The following is a 23500-nucleotide window of genomic DNA, read 5'->3' on the forward strand; positions in this document are numbered from 1 at the left end:
ACACAGCCCCTCCACTATTTGTTACATCCTTCACACCAGGCTTTACCATACACCAAGAAACGACCATAGAGGAATAAGTGAGGGTGCGCAGACTGCCAGTGTTGAAATTGTTCTGGCTTTTAAACTTGTTTCTGCCAGGGTCCTTAGCTTATTTCACTTACACATTTCAGCAAACAATGCAAATAATAAGTTTAATGAATAGTCCTTTGTTTAAAAAAATTCTTTGGTATCTGTGTTATGAGTGAACTATTTCTTCCCTGGCATTGACATCATCAATTTATACTTGTCCTCCAAGTATCTCTTCCCAGGAAAAGTTCATCTTTATAGTTAAAACCTGTGGGGCATCTCCTGGGACTTTCAGATCTGGTTTAAATTAAGATTTCTGAATTTGTAGTACATTTACTTAACTAAAAGTTATGAGAAGACTTTAAGGCAGACTGTATATTTGTATGCTAAATCTTAATATCCATTTTCATTTTTTTCTCCAGAGTAGCTTAATTCATATTTAGCTTTTCTTATTTTGAGGTTTCCTACTATTTATGAAACAGCCTATCAGAGTCCTTGCAAAGAACACAAAATCTGGTATCTGAAGTGAAATGGGATTGAAAACTTAAAAGTTACGTTATCTGTCCTGACACATCAATCAAATTAATACGCCTTTCCCTTTGTCTCTGGGTCTGTTGCCAGTAACTGTACCTCTTTTAGAGAATTTTAGATTTCTTTGTGTTTGCTCCTTGTTGTTTTGCTTGTTTGTAGATAAAGCTTTCACACCTCCTACCTCTGATACGCTGCTTTCTTATTTTATGTTGCTCATTAATTTCATTTCTTTAAAAAACAAACAAATACTAGCCGTCTTAACAGCCTGAAAGCTTTTAGTTTTTTATATTAGGGTCATTTATTGTGTAATTGTCTATTTTATATCTTTCATCTGTTTTTCTTCTCTGGTTACCACAGTTGGAAAGATTTCTGGTTTAGTATAAAAATACAAAGAGACCTATGTCAAGTAAGGAGATCTCATTATCATAAGAAAACCAGTAAGAGCGTAGATTGATAAAATGTTGACCTGTTTACATTTAAATGTAAATGTTAACATTATTTACCTTATTTCAGGTAAATATGTTGTTACTGCTATACTTTTTGAGGTATTAAAATGGATCACTGACTGCCATTACTACCTTCCCAAACCTCTGGGAATCTAAGAACCTCAGGTCAGAAACCACCGGTCTGATTCTGTTTCCCTTATAGCCCTGCCTTTCTTTTCCTGTTATCAGTTCTATAATCCTGCAGAACTGTGGTTTTCTTTATGGCCACTGAATGTAATTTTTATTTTTCTGGTTTTGCTTTTTGTTTGTGCTGTTGTTTCATTTTTCTAGAATTCTTCCTCCATTTTTTGTCTACCCATTCAGATACTCTCAGATCAGTTTCATAAACTATTGCTGATTTCCCCCAGCCTAAAGTATTGTCTCCCATCTTAAATTGTACTGTTTGTTCTGTAGTTCATAAAGCAGTTAAATGTCTTGTAACATTCTTTTTATTGTTCTCTTGGCTATTATTTGTCTTTTATTATTATTTAACATTCCACATGCTTGTGTCTTATTTTCCCAACTAGATTATAAACTCCCTGAGGGCAGGTATGATATTTTATGTTTCTTTGTGTTTCTCCATTGCATTTAGCACAATGTTACATAGCTTGTAGACGATCAGTTTATTGATTTGATTTCATTTTAAATATGTTTAATACTAAATTTTTCAAGTGGATGAGCATTTTAAATTGAAACTTAAGCAGCTGTTTGCTTTGTGTCATACTCCTGTATTCAACTAATATTAAGGAATCTTTAGCAGTTAATTGCTTTAGATTACTAACTTTGTGGATTTTCCATAACAGATTTTTAATCCCAACTGGGATAGTTCTGGGCAGCCTATTGCCATAAAATTTGTGTTTGTATGTATAAAATAATCATAATGTTAGCCTGAATAAACAGTTTTGAAAGGTAAGTTACCCCAAGCAAAAGATATATTACAGACCCAGCACAAATGAATGTGGAATTATCCACATTCATTGCTTTCCTGCTAGCTTTATCCTGACCACTAGTATAGATAATTAAGCTGACTTTCTGTAATTCTTCCTAAAATCAACAGTCCTCACTGTTGGTTTTAAAGTATTGATGAACAACTAAGGAAGGATTCATTAAATTACTTATAGTAATTATTTTTAAATAACATTATTTTGATATTTTTTGTGGGCAGTCTAAAAATATTTTCCATAACTCATTAACTGCAGATAGGTTATTGGGGTTTGTTATCAGTATCCTTAACTAACTTGTTTAATTTGTATCTAGAAGCCACAGAAGAAGTTTCTCTGGATAGTCCAGAAAGGGAACCTATCCTGTCTTCAGAACCTTCTCCTGCAGTCACACCTGTGACCCCTACTACAATCATTGCTCCCAGAATTGAATCCAAGAGTATGTCTGCTCCTGTTATCTTCGATAGATCCAGGGAGGAGGTATGGGAAAATGTTTGTTCTAAATTGATATATAAATAGTAAGCTTTTTGTTCCCCCACCCAGCATCACTCTCCTATTCCTAATCTCTAATCAAAGCCTTTAGACCCTTGGGAGAAAGGTATTGGACTAAGAAGTCAGCTGATTTGGTTTCTAATTTTATCTTCATCACATTTTAACCCAGTGACTTCGGTACATTACTTTTCTCCTTAAATCAAGGATTTTATCATTTGTGATCTCATGATGCTTATTTATGACTCTCAATATTTCTGTTAGTCAAATGAGAAAAATGTATGAAAGTTCTTTAAAAACTTTAATAAAGTAACATTTTGAGTAATTTTTTTTGATGAAGCATGCAGTAAATATTAGTGGTTATGTTGGCAGGGTATAGGATGGGTTGTGAACGGAGAGGAAGCACAAGAGGGCCTTCCTGTGAATAATGATGGTGTTTGTGAAAGTTACTAAGCTATATACTTAGGATTTATATAGTTTATGTTATAATTCAAATATGGTTTAGTTTCTTAAAAATCCATACAAGAAAAAGGTTATTTACAAAGAAAAGATTGTGGTTAGAAAAATTCATTTTCTTTAGACAGTCCTAGGCTATTAATATTACCCTAAAATAGTTCCAAGTTCTAACAATTTCTTTGCTCTCTTCTTGAAAATAACAAGACTTTCCTGCAGAGCTGTTCCTAGGATTGCTTATTTATAATGGCATTAAAAAGTGCTTCTCTGCAGTCTTATAGGATTATCATTTTTCCTCCTTACTGCTTTTTTCAATGAACTTTATAATGCTTTCATTGGCTTCAAAAACAGCATCTGTTTATTAGGTTATTGGAGAAATCATTGTGCTAAAGAGTCTAAGTGTAGTTATTTCTACAGATATTTAGGGTTCTACCAGCAAAAATAATGGCTACCTCCTGGTCATTAAAGAGTAGAGATAGAACTTTGGAATGTTAATATTAAAATTAATGGAGGTGTTAATTTAATGATCTGAATATGAAGACTCAGTTTAGAGAATAGCAACAACAACAAAATTCCTCAGTATTCCTACAGAAAACTAAATTTGAGGAGTTGTGAGAACACAAAATTTTCTGTAACTTCTCCAGATGATCCTTTTCTTATTGTCTCTGTCTGTGCGAGTTTTGTTTTTGTTTAAATATTGTCAAGGAAATATGGAAGCTTTATTGTTTTTCAGAAACCGAGTGCTGAGTGTCTTTTTAAACTGTTATGACAGCGACCCTAATAAAAGATAGATGGTAAAATTGAAATTATTAGTGTTATAACAATTACATAAATTGGAATCTTTAACATAAAAAAATTACCTTTTCTAGATTGAAGAAGAAGCAAATGGAGATGTTTTTGATATAGAAATTGGTGTATCAGATCCAGAGAAAGTTGGTGGGTCAATATTTACTGTATTTTAAATTTGCTTCTTTTTGATAAGTACCTTGTTTGTTAGTATCCTGTTTTTCTTTATCAAGTGCAGTGTTAAATATTGAAATAGTTCTTTTTTCAAGCGTTTGGGGCTTTTTTGCTTCTCATTTTCTTTTGTTCTCTTTTTCAGCTTTATGGAGTTTATAATTAAATAATTTTATATATAAGATGCATAGTGTGATTTAATATATATACACATTATGAATTGACAATCACAAGTCGGTCAGCATATTACTTCACATAGTCGCCTTTTTGAGTGTGTGGTTAAGCTTATTATTTTTAGTAGTATTGTTTGACTTTTCTTATAGGTGATGGCATGAATGCTTACATGGCGTATAGAGTAACAACAAAGGTGAGTCTTTGCTCCTTTAAAAAAATAGTGAGCCCTCACCGTGTGTAGTATGAGCTTACAACAGTGATTAAGGTTTAAGGATTTCCTATCTTTACAAAGGTTACCGTCCAGTGAGATTTCAATTAAGTAGTTACAGTGAGTTATGAGCAGTTTGTTAAGTGTAAATTCTCTAAAGTAGAAGTAAAGTGTTCTGTGACTGTATGCAGGCAGGGACTTAATATAGACAAAGGTGGGCAAAAGTCATGAGGGGCGGGACAGGGAGAAAGGAGAAGAATGCTACTTCCAGGCAAAAGGGTTTGCTTTTACAAAGGCCAGGAGTCAAGAAATCATTGTGCTTTCTAGGATCTGCAGGAAGCGGTCCCTACTGAAAATTGTTTGGCGGTGGCCTCCCTATGTTATGAACAGCCACATTAAGGAATTTGGGCTTTATCCTGAATATAATGGAGAATGTTTGAAGAGATTCAAACAAGAGTGTGGCACAATTGGATTTTTGTTTTAAAGAGATCTTTCTGACTACTAAGTTGGGAATGCAAAATAGAGGTCAGGATTTCCATATAATTCCTTTGCAATTCCTAAAGGATTGTAGGCCTTAGATCTTGAAACAAGAGAGTGATCTACAGCAGTACAAGCTGGGAGAAGTAATATTTTATACTAAGGAAGGAATGAATAATGGCTTCTTGAGTTGTTTAGGAGGAGGTAGAATCAGTAGGGCTTGGATGTAAGCAGAGATGCCTGAGTCACTGATTAGAGGATCTCTGTGGTTGTTAGAGGGATCTCAGAGATAAAGCAGCACAGTTTGGATGGGTGTGAGATTTGTTAATTCATTGAACAGATAGTTATTAAACACTTACCATGGGGTCTAGCTCTGTTCCAAGCACCAGGGCTTAGTAGGAAACAATGTAGACAAGTGCCCTTCCTGCATGGAGGTTATGTTCCAGCAAGAGATGTGGTTGAGTTTGAGGTGGCAGCAAGATTTAAGTGCAAGTGCACCTTGGGCATTTTGATAACTTGGACTAAAGCTCAGAGGAGATCTGGACCAGAGGAAAAGATTTAAGAGTGATTAACATAAATGTAATTAGAGTTGATGAGATGAGTCAAGGATAGAATCAAGCAAGCATTTTGTCCTTGTAAGCTTCTGTTAAAAAAAAAAAAAAAAACAAGGTTACTGTAGGTTTTTTTCAGTTAGAAATATATCATCCACATTAGTGAGATACTGTACATTCTTTTGCAAAATAAACCAGAGTGTGAGTGTGTGTGTATATATATATATATATATATATATATGTTCACAGTTATGTGTGATACTAACTTCTAAAAAATGACAGTATTCAGAGTCTGAAATACCTCTTCTTCACTTGTAGACCTCTCTTTCCATGTTCAGTAAGAGTGAATTTTCAGTGAAAAGAAGATTCAGTGACTTTCTTGGTTTGCATAGCAAGTTAGCAAGCAAGTATTTACATGTTGGTTATATTGTGCCACCAGCTCCAGAAAAGAGTATAGTAGGTAAGTATGAATGATTAAAAGAAACTTGTTACTTAGTTCAAGTTTTACTATAGTTTAACTATATAGATTAGAATATCATGATCTTTCATTATTGTGATAACTCATAATGTCTAGAGATACTGAGTTTAATAAATATTCCATTTATGATAATCGTTCATCAACTAAGGAATGTGTAAGCTAATAGTTTTATTTTCTAACATTGTAGGATTTTGATTTATATAGGATCAATTTAGGGTTTGAGTTATATAATCTAATGATCTTAAATATTGGGACAGAATTTATCAAGTTGAAAGCAGTTGAACACCCTAACATTTTAGGGTCATATTACTACTGAGTAGCACTCAAAAGATATTTAATATCAGTACCATATTAATGTCTAAGGGTTGGAGGTATTTGACTTTCAATTCAGTGTCCAAAAAAGAAGATTCCATCCAGTCTGGATCTTCTAAGACCTATCATGTTAGTATATTTCATCTTTAATTTAATGTTTAAAAACATTTCTACTTGTGCAGTGCCTGGCTGGCTCAGTCAGTTGGAGCATGCAGCTCTTGATCTTGGGGTTATAAGTTGGACCCCACATTGGGTGTAAAGATTCCTTAAAAAAGAAAATCTCAAAAAAAAAAAAAAATCTACCTGCACACGTAATAAAGGCTTAGTTAAGAATTTGCAGAATTGGCTCATTTGGTAGATCAGGCGATTCTTAATCTCAGGGTCGTGAGTTCAAACCCACACTAGGTATAGAGCTTATTTTTTAAAAGGGTGCTAGGTGAGGGTACCCCTGGGTGGCTCAGTCGCTGAAGCTCCTATTCTTGGTTTCAACTCGGGTCATGATCTCAAGGTCATGAAATGAAGCCCCTAGTCAGGCTGTGTTCTCATTGGGAAGTCTGCTTGAGATTCTCTCCCTCCCTCTCCTTCTGTCCCTCTCCCCAGCTTCTGTGTGCATGTGTGTGCTCGCACACACACTCTCTAAAAATAAAGAAATAAATCTTCTAAAATTTTTAAAAACAATGTGCAGAAAATTACAAAAGAGGATGACTTCCATTGTCCCATTAAAAGACATCTGTCATCTCTTAAAATTTTGTAGTTTCTTTCCCAGTGTTTTCTGTTGCAAGTTTTTATTTACTATACTTTGTCTTTATATGTAAGATTATTCAGAAAATATAAAAATGAATTCTGATTATTTAAATGTTATATTCTCTGTGATTTTTTTTTTAATTATCAAATACTTTACAGGGGCACTGGCTGGCTCAGTTGGTAGAGCATATGACTCAATCTCAGTTGTGACCTCAAGCCCCACATTGGTGGTAGTTTCCTTAAATTAATTAAATTTTTTAAAAACTTTTTTAAAATGTGAAATAATAATAAACTCAATATTGGTAAGACAAAATAAGTTTAGGAGTGGCTTGCTTTTTGTTTTAGTTTTTATAGTCTTCCAAATTTCTAATTTCCAGCTTGATAGAAAATAGGTATGTTCTCATGTGTGTTTCTGCATTCATTCTGTTGTGATATAGTACACATGTTGGTAAATGTCCACTGAGTTCTCATGAAAGTAAAAAAGACAGTAGTTTAATATTATTATGAAAATAGCCTTTGGTGAACACTTCCCCATACCTGTACAAAAAAGGGTCTCAGAAACCTTTCTGGTATTCTGACCATACTTTGAGAACTGCTGACCTAGTTAATAATCTTCTCTCTTCTAAACTTCTGCAGTGGTATCTTTTGGTATCCTTCTGTCTGTGTAGGGAACTTAAGTTTCATTTATCACAAATGATTATCTTTTTTCCTTTGACTTTAGTTGTATAACTATTTTTATATAGGAGAGGGAAAAAATATTTCTCTCATTTTGTTAACATGCTAACCTCGTCCTTAAACAGTGAACACCCCCCCAAAACAGGAAATTAAAAAAAGTAAATTTTAATGCCCATGTTTATTATATTTCAAACTAATATTTTGCCTTAGTCAGCCTTTCACAAATTATTACAGTATAATAAGTAGCATGTGTAAAGTTAAAGTAGAAGTGAGAAACTAAATCTTAAGCACATCCTTTTCTGACACCCTTCAGAGAGTTAATAGGGACAGTCACACAATTTTGTTTGAATTACTCACATACATGGCCAAGATAGCCCATTACATTGTAAGGCTATCAATTAAATTATAGGAATAATTAACATTTATTGAGAGTTTACTGTACTATGGTGTGTACTAAATAATTTATGTGCATTCTCTCATTTAATCCTCACAGCAATTTTATGAAGTTAACTTGTTATCTAATAGGTGTCAGGAAGCTAAGATTCATCAAGGTTACATAACATGTCCCATTCCATTCACCTACTAAGAGGTAGAGCCTGAACTTTGAATACAGGCTATCTTACTCTAGAACTTAACACCTTTAATCACTATTTTGTTCCTTCTCTAATTTTGATATTTTTAAAAATACAGTTATGGTTTGCTTTTATTTTTTATCCCAAATAGAAAACTTTCCAATTTTAAAAAAATAATATAATGCTATGTTACTGTATACCTTCTAATGTACACTTAAGGTGGATTGAGTTGTTTCAAAATATTTTTTGGTAGACCACTTTATTCCTTTTTTTTTTTTAAAGATTTTATTTATTTATCCGACAGACAGAGATCACAAGTAGGTAGAATGGCAGGCAGAGAGAGACAGGAAGAAGCAGGCTCCTTGCTGAGCAGAGAGCCCGATGTGGGGCTCGATCCCAGGACCCTGAGATCATGACCTGAGCCGAAGGCAGCGGCTTAACCCACTGAGCCACCCAGGTGCCCCTAGACCACTTTATTCCAGAAAGGACTTGAGGCAACTACATATAATGCAGTTCAAAAAAAAAAAGAGAAAAGAAAAAAGAGATCAAAATAAAGAAATTCGCAGGAAAGATAAACATAGTCAAATAATAAGATGAAGTCAAGTTTAACATTTTCTTGTCAGCATATGTATACAGTCTGAACAATTACTAAACGTGGGTAAAAAAAATGATCTGTGAACTTCCTGGCAGCCAACCAAATAGAGAAGCAGTCTTTTTTTTGTACTGACCATCATTTTTTTTTTAATCAAAATGAATAGGTTGTCTAAGAAACTGTTGAAACGAGGGAGGCCTTTTTTGATTATGTAGGCAGTGGTTTTCAAGTGACGAACATTTAAAGCGGGATAGCAAAAAAGGAATAGTAAAAGAGTAACTTGCCTTCATTGCTGAAAAGTTTTAACTACCCCTAAAGGAAGAGGACTCTTTCATTAGCTCTCAGTTGTTACCCCTTTATAAGTTTAGTTAATGTAAAAAAAACACCATTTCACTAAGTTTTTAGAAAAGAGCAAAAACAAAGTTGAAAAGTTGCAAGAGTTAACTGATCAGAGTGTTTTTTATTTGCCGCTTTGGCCTGTATTGGTTACCTGTGGGAAAAGTACCATGAGCACAAGATCCTTAAAGGGAAAAATGCAAAAACTGCATGGTGGTAAAATATCTTCAGAGAAACAATATGTGTAATAATTAACACTCTACTTCTTTTGGTCCATTCAGAGTAGACAATTTTAGGTGCTTGGATTTTCTTTTTCAAAGTTGTATTGCAGAAGAACTATGTTAAACAAAACATTATTGAGTGATACGTTTATTTACCAGATGTACCAGCCTGAATAAGAATAAAATATGTAATCTTATTTTTAATGGCTTTGTTGCGATATAATCCATATGCCATATAATTTATTCGTTTACAGTGTATGTAATTCGAGGCATCTGGTTGGCTCAGTTGGTAGAGCATGTGACTCTATCTCAGGGTTGTGAGTTCAAGCCCTATGTTGGGTGTAGAGCTTTCTTAAAAAAAATAATAATAATAAAGTGTATATAATTCAGTGTTTTATATAAGGCTTTTAGTATATTCAGAGTGTGTACACACTACTACAGTTGGTTTTAGAATACTTTTATTACCTCTTAGCCATCATCCTCTGATTTCCCCAAACCCCTAGCCCCATGCAATCACTAATTTACTTTCTCTGTTGTTGTGCCTATCCTGAACATTTCATATAAATAGAATTAGACAAGGAATGGGCCTTTGTGACAAACTTCTTTCATTTAGCATATTTTTTTTCCAAAGATTTTATTTATTTATTTGACAGAGAGAGATCACAAGTAGGTAGAGAGGCAGGCAGAGAGAGAGAGAGGGAAGCAGGCTCCCTGCTGAGCAGAGAGCCCGATATGGGGACTCGATCCAGGACCCCGAGATCATGACCCGAGCCGAAGTCAGTGGCTTAACCCACTGAGCCACCCATGTGCCTCCTTAGCATATTTTTTGAAGATTTTTTTAAATACAATTTTTTTGCCAGTGTTCTAAAATTCATTGTTTATGTACCACACCCAGTGCTCCATACCAACCACCAGGCTCACCCAGTCCCCCACCTTCCTCCCTTCCAAAACCTTCAGTTTGTTTCTCAGAGTCCACAGTCTCTCGATTCATCTCCCCCTCCTATTTCCCCCAACTCAGTTCTCCTCTCCATCTCCCAGTGTCCTCTGTGTTATTCCTTATGTTCCGCAAGTAAGTGAAACCATATAATGATTGACTCTCTGCTTGACTTACTTAGCATAATCTCCTCCAGTCCCGTCCATGTTGATACAGAAGTTGGGTATTCATCCTTTCTGATAGAGGCGTAATACTCCATTGTATATATGGACCACATCTTCCTTATCCATTCGTCTGTTGAAGGGCATCTTGGTTCTTTGCATAGTTTCACGGCTGTGGCCGTTGCTGCTATGAACATTGGAGTGCAGATGGGCCTTTTTCACGTGTCTTTGGAGTCAAATACCCAGTAGTGCAATTGCAGGGCCACAGGGTAGCTCTATGTTTAATTTCTTAAGGAATCTCCACACTGTTTTCCAAAGTGGCTGCACCAACTTGATTCCCACCAACAGTGTAAGATGGTTCCCCTTTCTCCACATCCTCTCCAACACATGTTGTTTCCTGTCTTGTTAATTTTGGTCATTCTAACTGGTGTAAGGTGGTATCTCAGTGTGGTTTTGATTGGAAATCTCCCTGATGGCTAATGATGATGAATGTTTTTTTCGTGGGTCTGTTAGCCATTTGTATGTCTTCTTTGGAGAAGTGGCTGTTCATGTCTTCTGCCCATTTTTTGACATAATTATCTGTTTTGTGTGTGTTGAGTTTGAGGAGTTCTTTATAGATCTTGGATATCAGCCCTTTGTCTGTAGTGTCATTTGCATTTTTTAAAGATTTTATTTATTTGAGAGAGAGAGGGCATGAGCACAGGGAGGGGCAGAGGGAAAGGGAGGAGACACCACTGAGCAGAGAGATGCAGGGCTTAATCCCAGAACTCTGAGATCATGACTTGAGCTGAAGGCAGACACTTAGCTGACTGAGCCACCCAGGCACACCTCATTTAGCATTTTTTTTTTTTTTTAAAGATTTTGTTTATTTGACAGAGATCACAAGTAGGCAGCGGGGGGTGGAGCAGGCTCCCCGCCGAACAGAGAGCCCGACGTAGGGCTCGATCCCAGGACCCCGAGATCATGACCTGAGCCGAAGGCAGAGGCCTTAACCCACTGAGCCACCCAGGTGCACCCTCATTTAGCATATTTTTAAGATTCATTCATGTTGTAGCCTATGTCAGTACTTCATTTCTACAGAATTGATGTTGAAAGAGCAAACAAGGAAAAAAAATCATCTGCATTACAGAAATGATTAACATGATTTTTATTTCTTAAAATATGAAAGCCTTTGTTCTTTCAAGTGTCACAGAACCAGCAGTGATTAACAGCTTGTTCTCAGACTCTGCATTGGTGTAACATTTACCAAACTCATGGATTACACTTAACTTTTCTAGTCTCCAAATGAAAGAACCTTAATATTGCTTATAAGAAATGAAGACATTAATACAGGGATGCCTGGGTGGCTCAGTTGGTTAAGCATCTGTCTGCCTTTGGCTCAGATCATGGTCTCAGAGTTCTGGGATCCTAGGATTGAGCCCTGTATAGGGCTCCTTGCTCAGCGGGGAGCCTTCTCTCTCTACCTCTGCCTGACCCCCTGTTTGTGCCCTCTCTTTGTCTGTCAGATAAATAAAATATTTTAAAAATATTAATCGAACTTAAATTTGCTAATGTGAATCTCTGTGCATACTGAAACGCAAACACATTTTAATTTACCAAGAGTATAGCAAACAAACAGGTGCGGAACCCAAACAGGTGTGAAGACTGCAGACAAAGCTCACCCTCCGCTTTATCTAGTTTTGTGTTGTAAGTACTTACCAAGTTGAGATGTTAGTGTATCATGAGTTTATTTATTTATTTATTTGACAGAGAGAGAGAGATCACAAATAGGCAGAGAGGCAGGCAGGGAGAGAGAGGAGGAAGCAGGCTCCCTGCTGAGCAGGGAGCCCGACGCAGGACTCGATCCCAGGACCCTGAGATCATGACCTGAGCGGAAGGCAGCGGCCTAACCCACTGAGCCACCCAGGCGCCCTGTATCATGAGTTTTAATTCCTCAGAAGTATGATAAATTTAGGAGCATTTTTTGGTCAAGTTCAAATATTAAATATATTTTAAATTATGCCGAAATGACTATAAAAGATGTTTACAATAATAAAATTATCATGAGTGTCTTTCAATTTTTTTCAAAGGCATGACCAAGGTCAAAGTGGGTAAAGAAGATTCTTCATCCACTGAATTTGTAGAGAAACGGAGAGCAGCTCTTGAAAGGTAATTGTGGACAGCTGTGCATTATAACTCATGTTTTTTTTCAGTAATAGGAGTCTAATTCTATTATATGGCACACTGTATTTTAACGATTAATTTTTTTCACAGTACCATTTCATGACTGTTTACTAAGAGTGCTTTAAACTTTTAAGAAAATTCTTTTAACAACACAACACTATGTTCTGCTTTTATGAATCCTCATAGTGGATTAATATTTATTAGCAATAGTGTATCTAATAAAATCATACCTATTTTTGTATGCTGTGATATAAGCAATAGTGTAAACGCATGAGTTAGTCAGAGATATAGGTATCATGGGATGCCTGGCTGGCTCAGTAGAATGTGAAACTCTTGATCTTGGGATTGTCAGAGCCCCATGTGGGTCTAGAGATACTTAAAATCTTTTTTAAAAAAAGAAAAGAATTTATGTGTCATAGTTGTCATCCACATGAAAAGTAAGAAACTGCCAAGCTTGTAAAAAGATACTATGAAACTTGTGAATGGGAAGAAAAGAGTGATAAAATATTTGGATTTTTAATATTTAATATTATGTAGGTTCTTAGGAAATTCTGCTTGTATCAAGTTCTGTCTTGGATAATTTGGCTAATTATAGGTAATCTAGAGTAATTTTTCCTTTGAATTATTACTTCATAAACATTATTAAACACAATGAAAAATTGGGTTTGTGCTCCCTCCTTTAATTTTGTATAATTGTTTGACTTGAGTGCATAGTAGTATTAGTCATCTATTGAGTTGACTGTATACTTAAAATCTGATATATTTGCTCTACCTTCCTTTAGAGTACTTGACACATTTCCTGTAGTTTTGAAGACTTGGGTGTCACAGACTAAAAAGAGAAATGAATAGAGGGAACCTAAACCCAGAATCTTAACATTTATTCCTTAATTACTTTGCTGAAAATTGAGAATATAAATTTGAAACTCTCCTTAAGTCCAGCTTTTAGAACATAAGGTGGTAATCACCTAGACATACAAATTTTCTAACTTCATAGGGTTTTTTTGTTTCTTACTTTAGTCAGATTTGTTTATCTTAATTGAATTTGCTTATTCTTTATTTTGTCTTTCTGCTTAGTATCAGTGGGTGTGGTAAGGTCAGACAGATTTTAAGGAGTAGTGTACTTATGTCCAGAATACACATTATTTTTTAAACCCTTTAAGGCATCTTATTTCTGGGTTTTAGTTATAATTTGTATACATTTTAAGAAAATGCCACAGAAAAATCAGGTTTGAACGATTTATAATAAGAAAGCTAAATATGCAGCTTACTGTTAGAGAGGACTTAAAAGATGAGATTATGTCTGTGAGGATTGCAGTTACTCAGGAAAAGGACTTAAATTGTATCAAGAGAAGTTTAGGTTAGGCATTAGAATTGTTTATGTTGTGAAAGAGGTCACATAGACTGAATGTTTTTAAGAGTAAAGGGTAGATAATGTTGCATTTTGATTTTGCTTAGTTCTTCTGAAAGTGTAACCATGACCCTTTGAGAAACCTTTCAAGTCCTATTTTTCTATGAGTAAATTTGAAATATTTCAGATGGCATGCTTGATAAGGAACTTAATGAAGATTTATTGTACCAAGGACATATAATTTGGTTTTACATTCACCTTTCTTGCAACTTGAATGCATTGCATAGTACTTACCATAACATCATGTAGTAGGAAACATTGAGGAGATTGTAAGGAAATACTGAGACTTGACCTGCTGGATATTTGAGTAGTTTCTTCAGTGATAAGTGTTACTTGTTAAATGCCACTTTAGTTGACTTTGCAGGTTAAAAAAAATAATAATGGGAACGGTGTAATATAAGGGAGAAATTTATTTTGCATTAAAAGTTATGACTTAAAATATAAGTGTAAAGGTCTAGAAGCAGAGAGATTGGAATGCTTCTTCTAAAGGCAGTTTTCTGTGGCATATCTTAAAATTTAAAAATTAGAAAACAGGCTTATCTGTGGAATACCCCAACCTAGTTGAATCTAGTGGGTCAGGGAAGTATTTCTCTTTGTGTATGCTATACCAGTTTATGTTCGTTTGTTTGTTTCACTCAGAAAATCTAGATGACTGTCTTGAGTGAAAGGATGACCATCTAGTATTAAAATACTGGAAGAGAAGGGGAATGGTTAAGAAAGTTAGACTTACTAAAGTAACCAGAAACTACTTCTAGGAAGAGTATCCATAAGATCCCTCTTGGTTTTCTTGAGAGTGCTTCACATTTTTCCTTAAGACCATATTGTGTTTATTTCATAGGTGAGGACCCAGTTCTGTAGATATACGCAAAGAAGTATAGAGTGGCATGAAAGAGTTGTAGAATCCTTTTTTTGTTGATGCCTATACTCCACTACACGCTATACACTATCTGTGTGACTTGGGGCAAGTTACTGAACTTGAATATGTTTTTACTTGTCTTACAATATATCGGGATTGTGTTCACCGCAAGCACGGAAAAATTCAACTGGCTTGGCTTAAACAGTTAGCATAGGTTAATTAGTCTACTCTTTCATATAAGGAAATATTTAGCATTAGCCAGTTCATCAGGAAGTCTTGTTGCTTCTTTCCACTATCTGTATTACAGCCATTTCTCAACCAATACAGTACTAGTCCAAATGCTGGAATTAACTTCAGTGGACTCCTAATTGGCCTCTTTGTTTCCGTCCTTGAACCTCTGTTCTTTTAATACAGCAATCAGAGTCATCGTTTTGAAATACAAATCAGATAATATATCGCCCTCCCCATTTCACTCCGTAAAAGCCAGAATCCTTCCAATTGCCTATAGAACTTTACGTGACACGTGACATGCATTGCTCACTCTGTTACCTCCTTGATCACTCTGCTCCAGGCCATGCTGATGTTTTGCAGCTTCTTAAAGATTCTAGGCATTTTCCCACCTTATTAGTTTTCTCACTGGCCTCTCCCACTGCCAGAAAAGCTTTTGTTCCCAGGTATCTGCATGGCTGATTCCCTTATCTCTTTTAAGTTCCGGTGTTCAAGTATCCTCTTTCCAGTGAAGTCTTTTCTGATGGTTGGCTCCATTCTTAACCTCTTCTCTTTCACTTGCCACCAACCATACCTTATATACTTGATCACATTTGCTCTATTGTTCTATCCTTTCTTTTTCCACAGCGTTTGCCAACTTGTCACATAGTATATAATTTATGTGTTTATTGTATTTATAGTTTATTATCAGTCTTCTCTTACTAAAATACAGTTTCTGCTGATACACTGAGTGTTCAGGACAGAAAGTGACTTGTAGTAGATGCTTAATAAATATTTGGTGAATGAACAAATGAATGTCATCAAAGATCAGGCTCTTTCTGCCTTTCTGTTATCTCATTGTTAGCACATGTTTCAAGCAGGAGAAATATTTTTAACTTTCTTCCTCTGAATTTTGTATAGCCTGATTTATTTTGTCTTATTTTCAATGAGTAAATAGAAGTTTAAAACCCTCAGTGATTCTTCTAAATTTATCAGTACCTTTCCTTGGAGCAAATTTGAAAAACAACTACAACTGATTACCTCTTGTTGAGTGTGATACTAACATTTCATCATTTCCTTTATGTCTTCCGTTTCTTTCTTCCTCTTCCGCCCCATGCCTCTTTTCATGTGTTCTTCCTGTATTTTCCTCTCTCTGTTCTGCATCCATCCTTTATATATCTATAACCTCTCTGACCTAAATACTGAATTTGGTGAGTATTTACAAATACTCATTAATTTGAAAATGTATCTTTTGTGCAGTATCACTCATCACCAGGTAATTGCAGATTAAAACTATCACCTCAAACCTGTTAGAATGGCTAAAATAAAAAACACAAGAAACAAGTGTGGACAAGAATGTGAAGAAAAAGGAACACTCTTACACTGTTGGTAGGAATGCAAACTGGTACAACCACTCTGGAAAACAGTGCGAAGTTTCCTCAAAGAGTTAAAAAGAGAACTACCCTATGATCTAGGAATTGCACTGTTGGGTGTTTGCCCAAAGAATTAAAAAACACTAATTCAGAGGGATGCATGTACCCCTATGTTATTGTAGCATTATTTACAGTAGCCACATTATGGAATTAGCCCAAGTAACTATGGATAGATGAATGGATAAAGAAGGGATGTGTGTGTGTGTGTGTGTGTGTGTGTGTGTGTAAAATGGAATATTACTCAGCTATTTAAAAAAAATGAAATCTTGCCATTTGCAGTGATATGGACTGAACCAGAGAGTATTTCGCTAAGCAAAAATAAGTCAGAGAAAGACATGATTTCACTTTATGTGGAACTTAAGAAACAAACGGGGGGAGGAAAAAGAGAGAACTAACTAAGAAACAGATTCTGTAGGGATACCAGAGGGGGTGTGGGTGGGCTGATGGATTAAATAGGTGATGGAAATCAGGCAGTGCACTAGTCCTGATGAGTATGGAAGTACTGAATCACTGAATTGTATACCTCAGACTGTTGCACTCTGTGTTAACTGATGGTTAGCAGAGTAGGCTGGTAGGTAGGGGAATGGGTGAAATAGGTGATGGAAATTACAGAGGACACTTAACTATGATGAACACTGGGTAATGTAGAGAATTGTCGAATCATTGTATTGTACACCTGTAAGTATTAGAACACTGTAAGTAGACTATAATGGAATTAGAAAATGAAAAACGTGAAAAGATACACATAAGTGAAAAAATACACATATGTCATAATATATGAACATAAGGATTATGAAGATAAAGGATAGTTTCATGGCCTGTAAGAAATGCAGAAATTGATTATGATACTAAGATTGATGTGAAGGAAGAAAAAAATGCAAATCTCTTCCTTTAATTGTCAGATTTTAAAACACACCACTTTCTAAAGAATTTTAGAATTTTCTTTTTTTTTTTTTCTTAAGATTTTATTTATTATTTATTTGAGAGAGAGACACAGAGAGAGAGAGAGAGGGAACACAAGCAGGGGAAGTAGGAGAGGGAGAAACAGGCTTCCTGCTGAGCAGGGAACCTAATGTGGGATTCAATCCCAGGACCCTGGGATCATGACCTGAGACGAAGGCAGATGCTTAATGACTCAGCCATTGAGGCACCCTAAAAAAGGGAATTTTCATTTAAAATGTGCAATTGAAAGCAAAGTAGACACATTAGGTACAACCGCTTTGAAGACTAAAGTTCCATTGAATGTGATTACTGTCACATTTTGCAGATTATAAGCAAGTAATGGTCATTGTGGTATTAAAAAATAATGACATTATAGTGCATTTATATAATAGAATTCATGTGGTAAATGAAAATGGCATTAGAGAACAATATTTAATGCTAAAGAAAGGTATCTACAACATACTGTTTTGTGTAAAAGGGTACACAACTACAAGCATAACTGTAATATTTTTGTGAAAACCAAACTACCTGAGTTTGTGTGTGTGTAAATACTCACACTCCTAGAAAAAAAAAACATTAAAAGGTAATTATCTCTGGAACAAAAAATCTTCTATGTTTCTGTTCTTAATTTTGATGTAAATTTAGTACTTTTAAAGAAATGGTTATTTCCCCTTTGTTCTGTGTAACCCTTAAGAAGTAAAATTTTGTCTTTTTTCTAGAATACTATTTTCCAAAATGATTCCTCAGAATACTAGTTTGTGGTAGGGTGAAAAAGGAAACACTGTAGACTGTTGAGTCTTGTTAACATATGGTTTAACAAAGTTAAACCAGGTCAGGTCATGATCCTAGAGTCCTGGGATTGAGCCCCGCATCCAGCCCTCTTCTCGGCAGGGAGCCTGCCTCCCTTCCTCTCTCTCTGCCTGCCTCTCTGCCTACTTGTGATCTCTATCAAATAAATAAATAAAATTTAAAAAAAAAATGCTACTGTCCATTATAACTCAGAGGAATATGTATTTAGTATATTCCAGGCTGTCTTGATTGTAGAAACATTGTTTTCCCTGGAATACTGCATAAGACTATTCCACAGAACTCACTTTGGAAAGCTGTTTTAGAATATAAGTCATTTTAGGTAATTACATTTAGGTTTAAAATACTGGGATTGTTCCATGTTTGGGTATGACATGTTTTGTCTTCTACGACAAATAGCTTACACAAACTGCTCTTAGCCGTATGCAGTCTACACAAGTAAATAATAGTATTGGAGAACTTGGGTGTTAAAATTGTAAGTAAAGTTCCAGTGGGAAGATACCAACATTTCTTTAACACAAAATTAGTGTTCCTGTTGCATCTCATTTTTAGCCTGATAATATAGGTAGTTGTTTAAGCCACAGTGTAGTTGTCTTGCACATATCTATTAAATGCTCTATTTCTGTGATAATGTTTTCATGTGTGGGCTAATGACTTGAAGTTGAATTTATTTAAATATATAAAAACAGAAGTTAACGTGTAAACCAGGATAAAATATTCATCTTAACCATTGTATAGAATTTGACTTCATAGAAGTCAAATGTTTTTCAGAAACTTCAGGCATATTTCATAATCTTACAATGAGATTGAAGAAATTACTGCTTATATTTGTTCCACAGGAAAAAAGGTACATTAAATGAAGTAAAATACTGTAATTGAAATGTAGTCATTAAGGAAAGAATGGTATTTTTTGAAAAATAGGATTAGATAAGTAATCAAGAATCATTAAATGGTGGGCCTTTTTTCTTTTTATGAAAGAATGTTAATTTTTTATGGATGATGGGAATTTGGCTTTTCTGCTATGGGAAAACTACTAAAGTTGGGCTAATAGTGATTAATAATGATGTTTCCCTTATCATTTTTATTTTATGTGGTATCGTATTTAAAAAAGGAGTCAAATTTTTAGCAAAAACCTTTTAAAAGTAGAATTTTAAAGAAAATTTAGCCACTGTCAAAAAAGGATCAAAGCTGATTTGAAAAGAAAAAAACTGGTAGTCTCTTCTGTGTTTTGGTAATAATAGGAATAATCAAAAATAGTTGATTGAAATATGTATCGTGATATGTATGTTGGAAGTCTGAAATAATAGCTGGGAACATGGTGATGCCACTCAAAGATAAAATTATTCAACAAATTCATGTACCCTTTTACAACTCTAATACTTTGCAGTGTGAAGTTTGGTAAGTTAATCACCCTTCTATGTCCCCCACCTCCACGACCTACTGTCTCTTTTTACATAATTACGAATTTGCAAAAGATAGAAAGCTTTTTAATCCTTAAATTGCTTTTAAGAGTCTAAAAACAAATTAATGTGAAGGCAGACTGAGGATATTGTTTTACCTAATTTTTATTATTATTTATGTTATTCTTAAATCTAGGTATCTTCAAAGAACAGTAAAGCATCCAACTTTACTACAGGATCCTGATTTAAGGCAGTTCCTGGAAAGTTCAGAGGTATTATTTCTACTTTAAATTTTTATATGATATGAATGTTCTCATTATTTGTGTTTGTTATTAACTTTTGTAAAAATATATGTTCAGTAAATAGTTGGATTGGTAAATGGAATAAAACAATTTTTTTTGGCTTAGTATTTTAATTAGCTTTAATTATTTAAATTACTACCAAAATACCTTCTTTGCATTGATAATTATAGGATGATCAGTTTCTTTTTCAAAAATTTTAAACCACATTTAGAAGAATGACTTATAAGTAGTCTAATTCTTAGTGCCCAAGTTGTTGCTTTAGGCATTAAGTTGAAATAAGTTTATTCGGGCCTTCTTTTATAGACATTTGAGTGTGTTCATTTGTCTACATTCTAATATTCTTACTGAGGTTCTGAAATGCAGATTTGTGACTTGAAAGAGCTTAAATTATCACTATGCTTCCCCTTATAGTTGAGATGTTTGGTACATTTGGGACTTGTCACAGTTTAGAATTTTAATTACTACCCTTTGAATTTAAAAAAAATTTATTTGAATCCCAGAATTTTTGAAAAATATAGAATCACACTGTCCTGACTGAGCCTAAGGAGATTTTTCTCAAGACTTTCTTCTTTTCTTATAAATAAGTTTATTTCTGCAAGCGAACAGGTGGTCAATGTTAAGGTAGTTGGCAATTTCTTAATATATTTTGACAAACAGAGTGTTGTTCCATCTAAATGTAAACGTGCAGAAGAAAAGCAAATGGAAAGTCTATTTTTTTAAGTTTTCCTTTGAGAGTATACAAGTGGTGTATTTGAGAAATTAGATCTCACTATTGAAACGTATGAGAGTGAAGAAAATACAACCGCCTTTTTTCCTTCTTCTTTTCTTTCTTTTCTTTTCTTTTTTAATTTTTTTTGGTGGGGGTGTGCAGTCCCTTTTGTGCCCAGTTAAACCTCCAGCCTTTTAACCGGTTTGTTTGCCCTTATTTGTCATTCAATTCCAGCTGCCTAGAGCAGTTAACACACAGGCTCTGAGTGGAGCAGGAATATTGAGGATGGTGAACAAGGCTGCCGACGCTGTCAACAAAATGACAATCAAGATGAATGAATCGGATGCAGTAAGAGCTGATTTTTCGACTTGAATAATGAGATGAATTAATGAGCCCAACAATTGCATTTTAAAGCTTTACAAGTAGAAAATAGGATATTAATTTGCTTATTGAGTTTAGTTCTCAGCCACATCAGTTGACTACCATGGTTATACATGGTTAATTTGTTGCTTTAAAACAAGGAATGTGCCTTGCTATTGGTAACCTAATTTACAGTGGTTTGTTCTTGCTAAATTAGCTCCATTTTTCATTTTTTTTCTTAGTGGTTTGAAGAAAAGCAGCAACAATTTGAAAATCTGGATCAGCAACTTAGGAAACTTCATGCTAGTGTCGAAGCCTTGGTCTGTCATAGAAAAGGTGTGTTTGCCTTGTTTTTTATGTGTTTAACACCGCAAGTTAATTCAAATATTTTATTTAAATTTTATTAAAATGAACATTCCAAGGTTTCTATAGAAGAGGGAGAGCAAAAGTTTAAGAGAAGGTTTTCTATTTGAATCTTGTTAATTTTTTTTTTTCTACTTTAGCCTCACTTGTAGTTGAGAAATAGAAAAATCCTGAGCTTGTAAAAATATATTTTGAATTTCAGGTTAAAACTGTTGTTCATTTAACTCTGTTAAGCATACTTATAGTTTAATGAAGATGTCTTGTTAGTAACTGATATAATTAAAAATAACAGATTAAAAAATTGATATTTGAAATTTATCTTTAAAATTTTTTTGTGTACCTGTATTTCATAGAATACTCTGAATTATTTTCTTTGTTTTTGAACAACTATATTGGAAAGTCTGGGGAGGGCAAGTTTGAAAAAACTGATAGAAAATTTAAGTTGTGATTTTTTAAATTCTGCCATGAAACGTTTGTTTTTTTAAGAATACAAGGATCTTAATGTTAGGTTTCTAAAATACTTAATAAGCAATTTACTGCCATTTCCAGTAATCCATTTTAGTTAAAACAATTAGAGAAATACATCAGTGCACTCATTATTGAAAGTAGTTTATAACAGCTTTTGCCATTTGTACCGTCTCTTAGGGAATTGTTTTATGGTTCTTAGAGAATTTTATGAAATAAATTCAGTTTCTAGGCAATGTCAGTTTCTGAGCAGTGTATTATTAGTCATTGACATTATATATTCTGTAAACATCTGTTTTTCTTTATTCAAAGTGTCTGAAATGATAATGTTCAAAAATCTTTCAGAAATTTTTAGTATTTCTACTGAGCATTGTTTAAGCATTGTAGTACATACAAAAAAAAAATAAGATTTCCATGAATTGTATATATAACTTACCTGACTTTTGTCTTGTTAGCTAAATGGTATTTTCATTAAAAATTATAGACATTTTCAATTTCAAATAAATGTTTAAAGACCAAAAAACGTAGTATGAATTGATTGTAAGTGTTCCCGTTGCATTCCATATTAAAAATAAATCTGATCTTTTGCAAGAATACGTAAAAGCAGTGAGCCCTTTAGAAAGAAAGGGGAGGCAGATTGTTATATTAAATTATTAAACATCGTTCCTTCCCTGGGAATATAGGCAGTAGTTCTTAGTTTTTCTTTAATGTTCTTCTTAACTCTCAGTAGAGCTCTGAGCACTTGGCATTTATGCCAAAGGCATTTTAATGACTGGTTGTTTTATGTTAATTATTTTAAAATAATTATTTGAATGATATAGGAACTGATAAAATTTAGGGGAAAGGTAGAAAAACCACAGCAGTATTTAAGAACTTTACTAGAGAACACTAAAAGTGAATACTTTCTGTTTCAGAACTTTCAGCCAACACAGCTGCCTTTGCGAAAAGCGCTGCCATGTTAGGTAACTCTGAGGACCACACTGCTTTATCTAGAGCTTTGTCTCAGCTTGCAGAGGTAGAGGAGAAGATAGACCAGTTACATCAAGAACAAGCTTTTGCTGACTTTTACATGTTTTCAGAACTACTTAGTGACTACATTCGTCTTATTGCTGCAGTGAAAGTAAGCTTTATTTGCAATCTTCCCTTGAGTTCTTCTCACTTCTGTGGTTTGGTTTGGAACAGTTTGGTTAGCTGTAAGGCATGTATTTAAGTGTTTAAGTTCCGTATTCTACCAGTACATATAATGGGTTCAAAATGATGGTTCATAGCCAGATGTTTTCTTCTACTATGACTTGGACAGTTTAGTAGATATAATTGATGTTTTTAAGAGATCTAAGAAATGCCAAATAAGATAAAACTGGTAACATTTACTTTCATATTTACATATATAAGTTTACAGCTAGGTGGTAGCATTTATTGTTCATTGTAGCATGAACTGAAACTAGCCATGGGCTCTTAGTAAAGGTATAATAGGAAGCAAAACAAAACCAGAGGTGATTGGTGCACAAGTATGTTTAATGGTGGCTTTTAGCATGTATTTGGACTATAAGCAGACATTCTGTGCATACACGGAAGGGTGTAGTTACTGTGTATTTATAGATGGAATGGGACTAGATTAGATAATAAATTGTGTTCTCTAGTGGTAATGTTTAAGAATAAACAGTTCAGTTTCTGAGTAATTGGGAGAGTAATCGAGTTAACTAGTAAAAATTGGTACTCTGTAAGTAT

The 23500-nt window shown here is 34.4% G+C and overlaps 1 protein-coding gene across 2 annotated transcripts in view; it reads left to right on the forward strand.

Moving 5' to 3' along the window:
• Positions 1-23500, forward strand: part of SNX2 (sorting nexin 2) — a 60288-nt gene that overhangs the window by 24951 nt on the left and 11837 nt on the right. For both annotated transcript variants that reach the window (XM_044263749.1, XM_044263759.1), the window contains 9 exons: positions 2340-2503; positions 3835-3901; positions 4246-4289; positions 5651-5792; positions 12427-12505; positions 19770-19845; positions 20819-20932; positions 21187-21280; positions 22687-22892. In XM_044263749.1, the coding sequence (XP_044119684.1) occupies positions 2340-2503; positions 3835-3901; positions 4246-4289; positions 5651-5792; positions 12427-12505; positions 19770-19845; positions 20819-20932; positions 21187-21280; positions 22687-22892 (986 nt within the window). The remainder of the gene's footprint in view (positions 1-2339; positions 2504-3834; positions 3902-4245; positions 4290-5650; positions 5793-12426; positions 12506-19769; positions 19846-20818; positions 20933-21186; positions 21281-22686; positions 22893-23500) is intronic.

Source organism: Neovison vison, chromosome 1 (genome assembly GCF_020171115.1).
Source record: "Neovison vison isolate M4711 chromosome 1, ASM_NN_V1, whole genome shotgun sequence".
Classification (NCBI taxonomy): Eukaryota; Metazoa; Chordata; class Mammalia; order Carnivora; family Mustelidae; genus Neogale; species Neogale vison.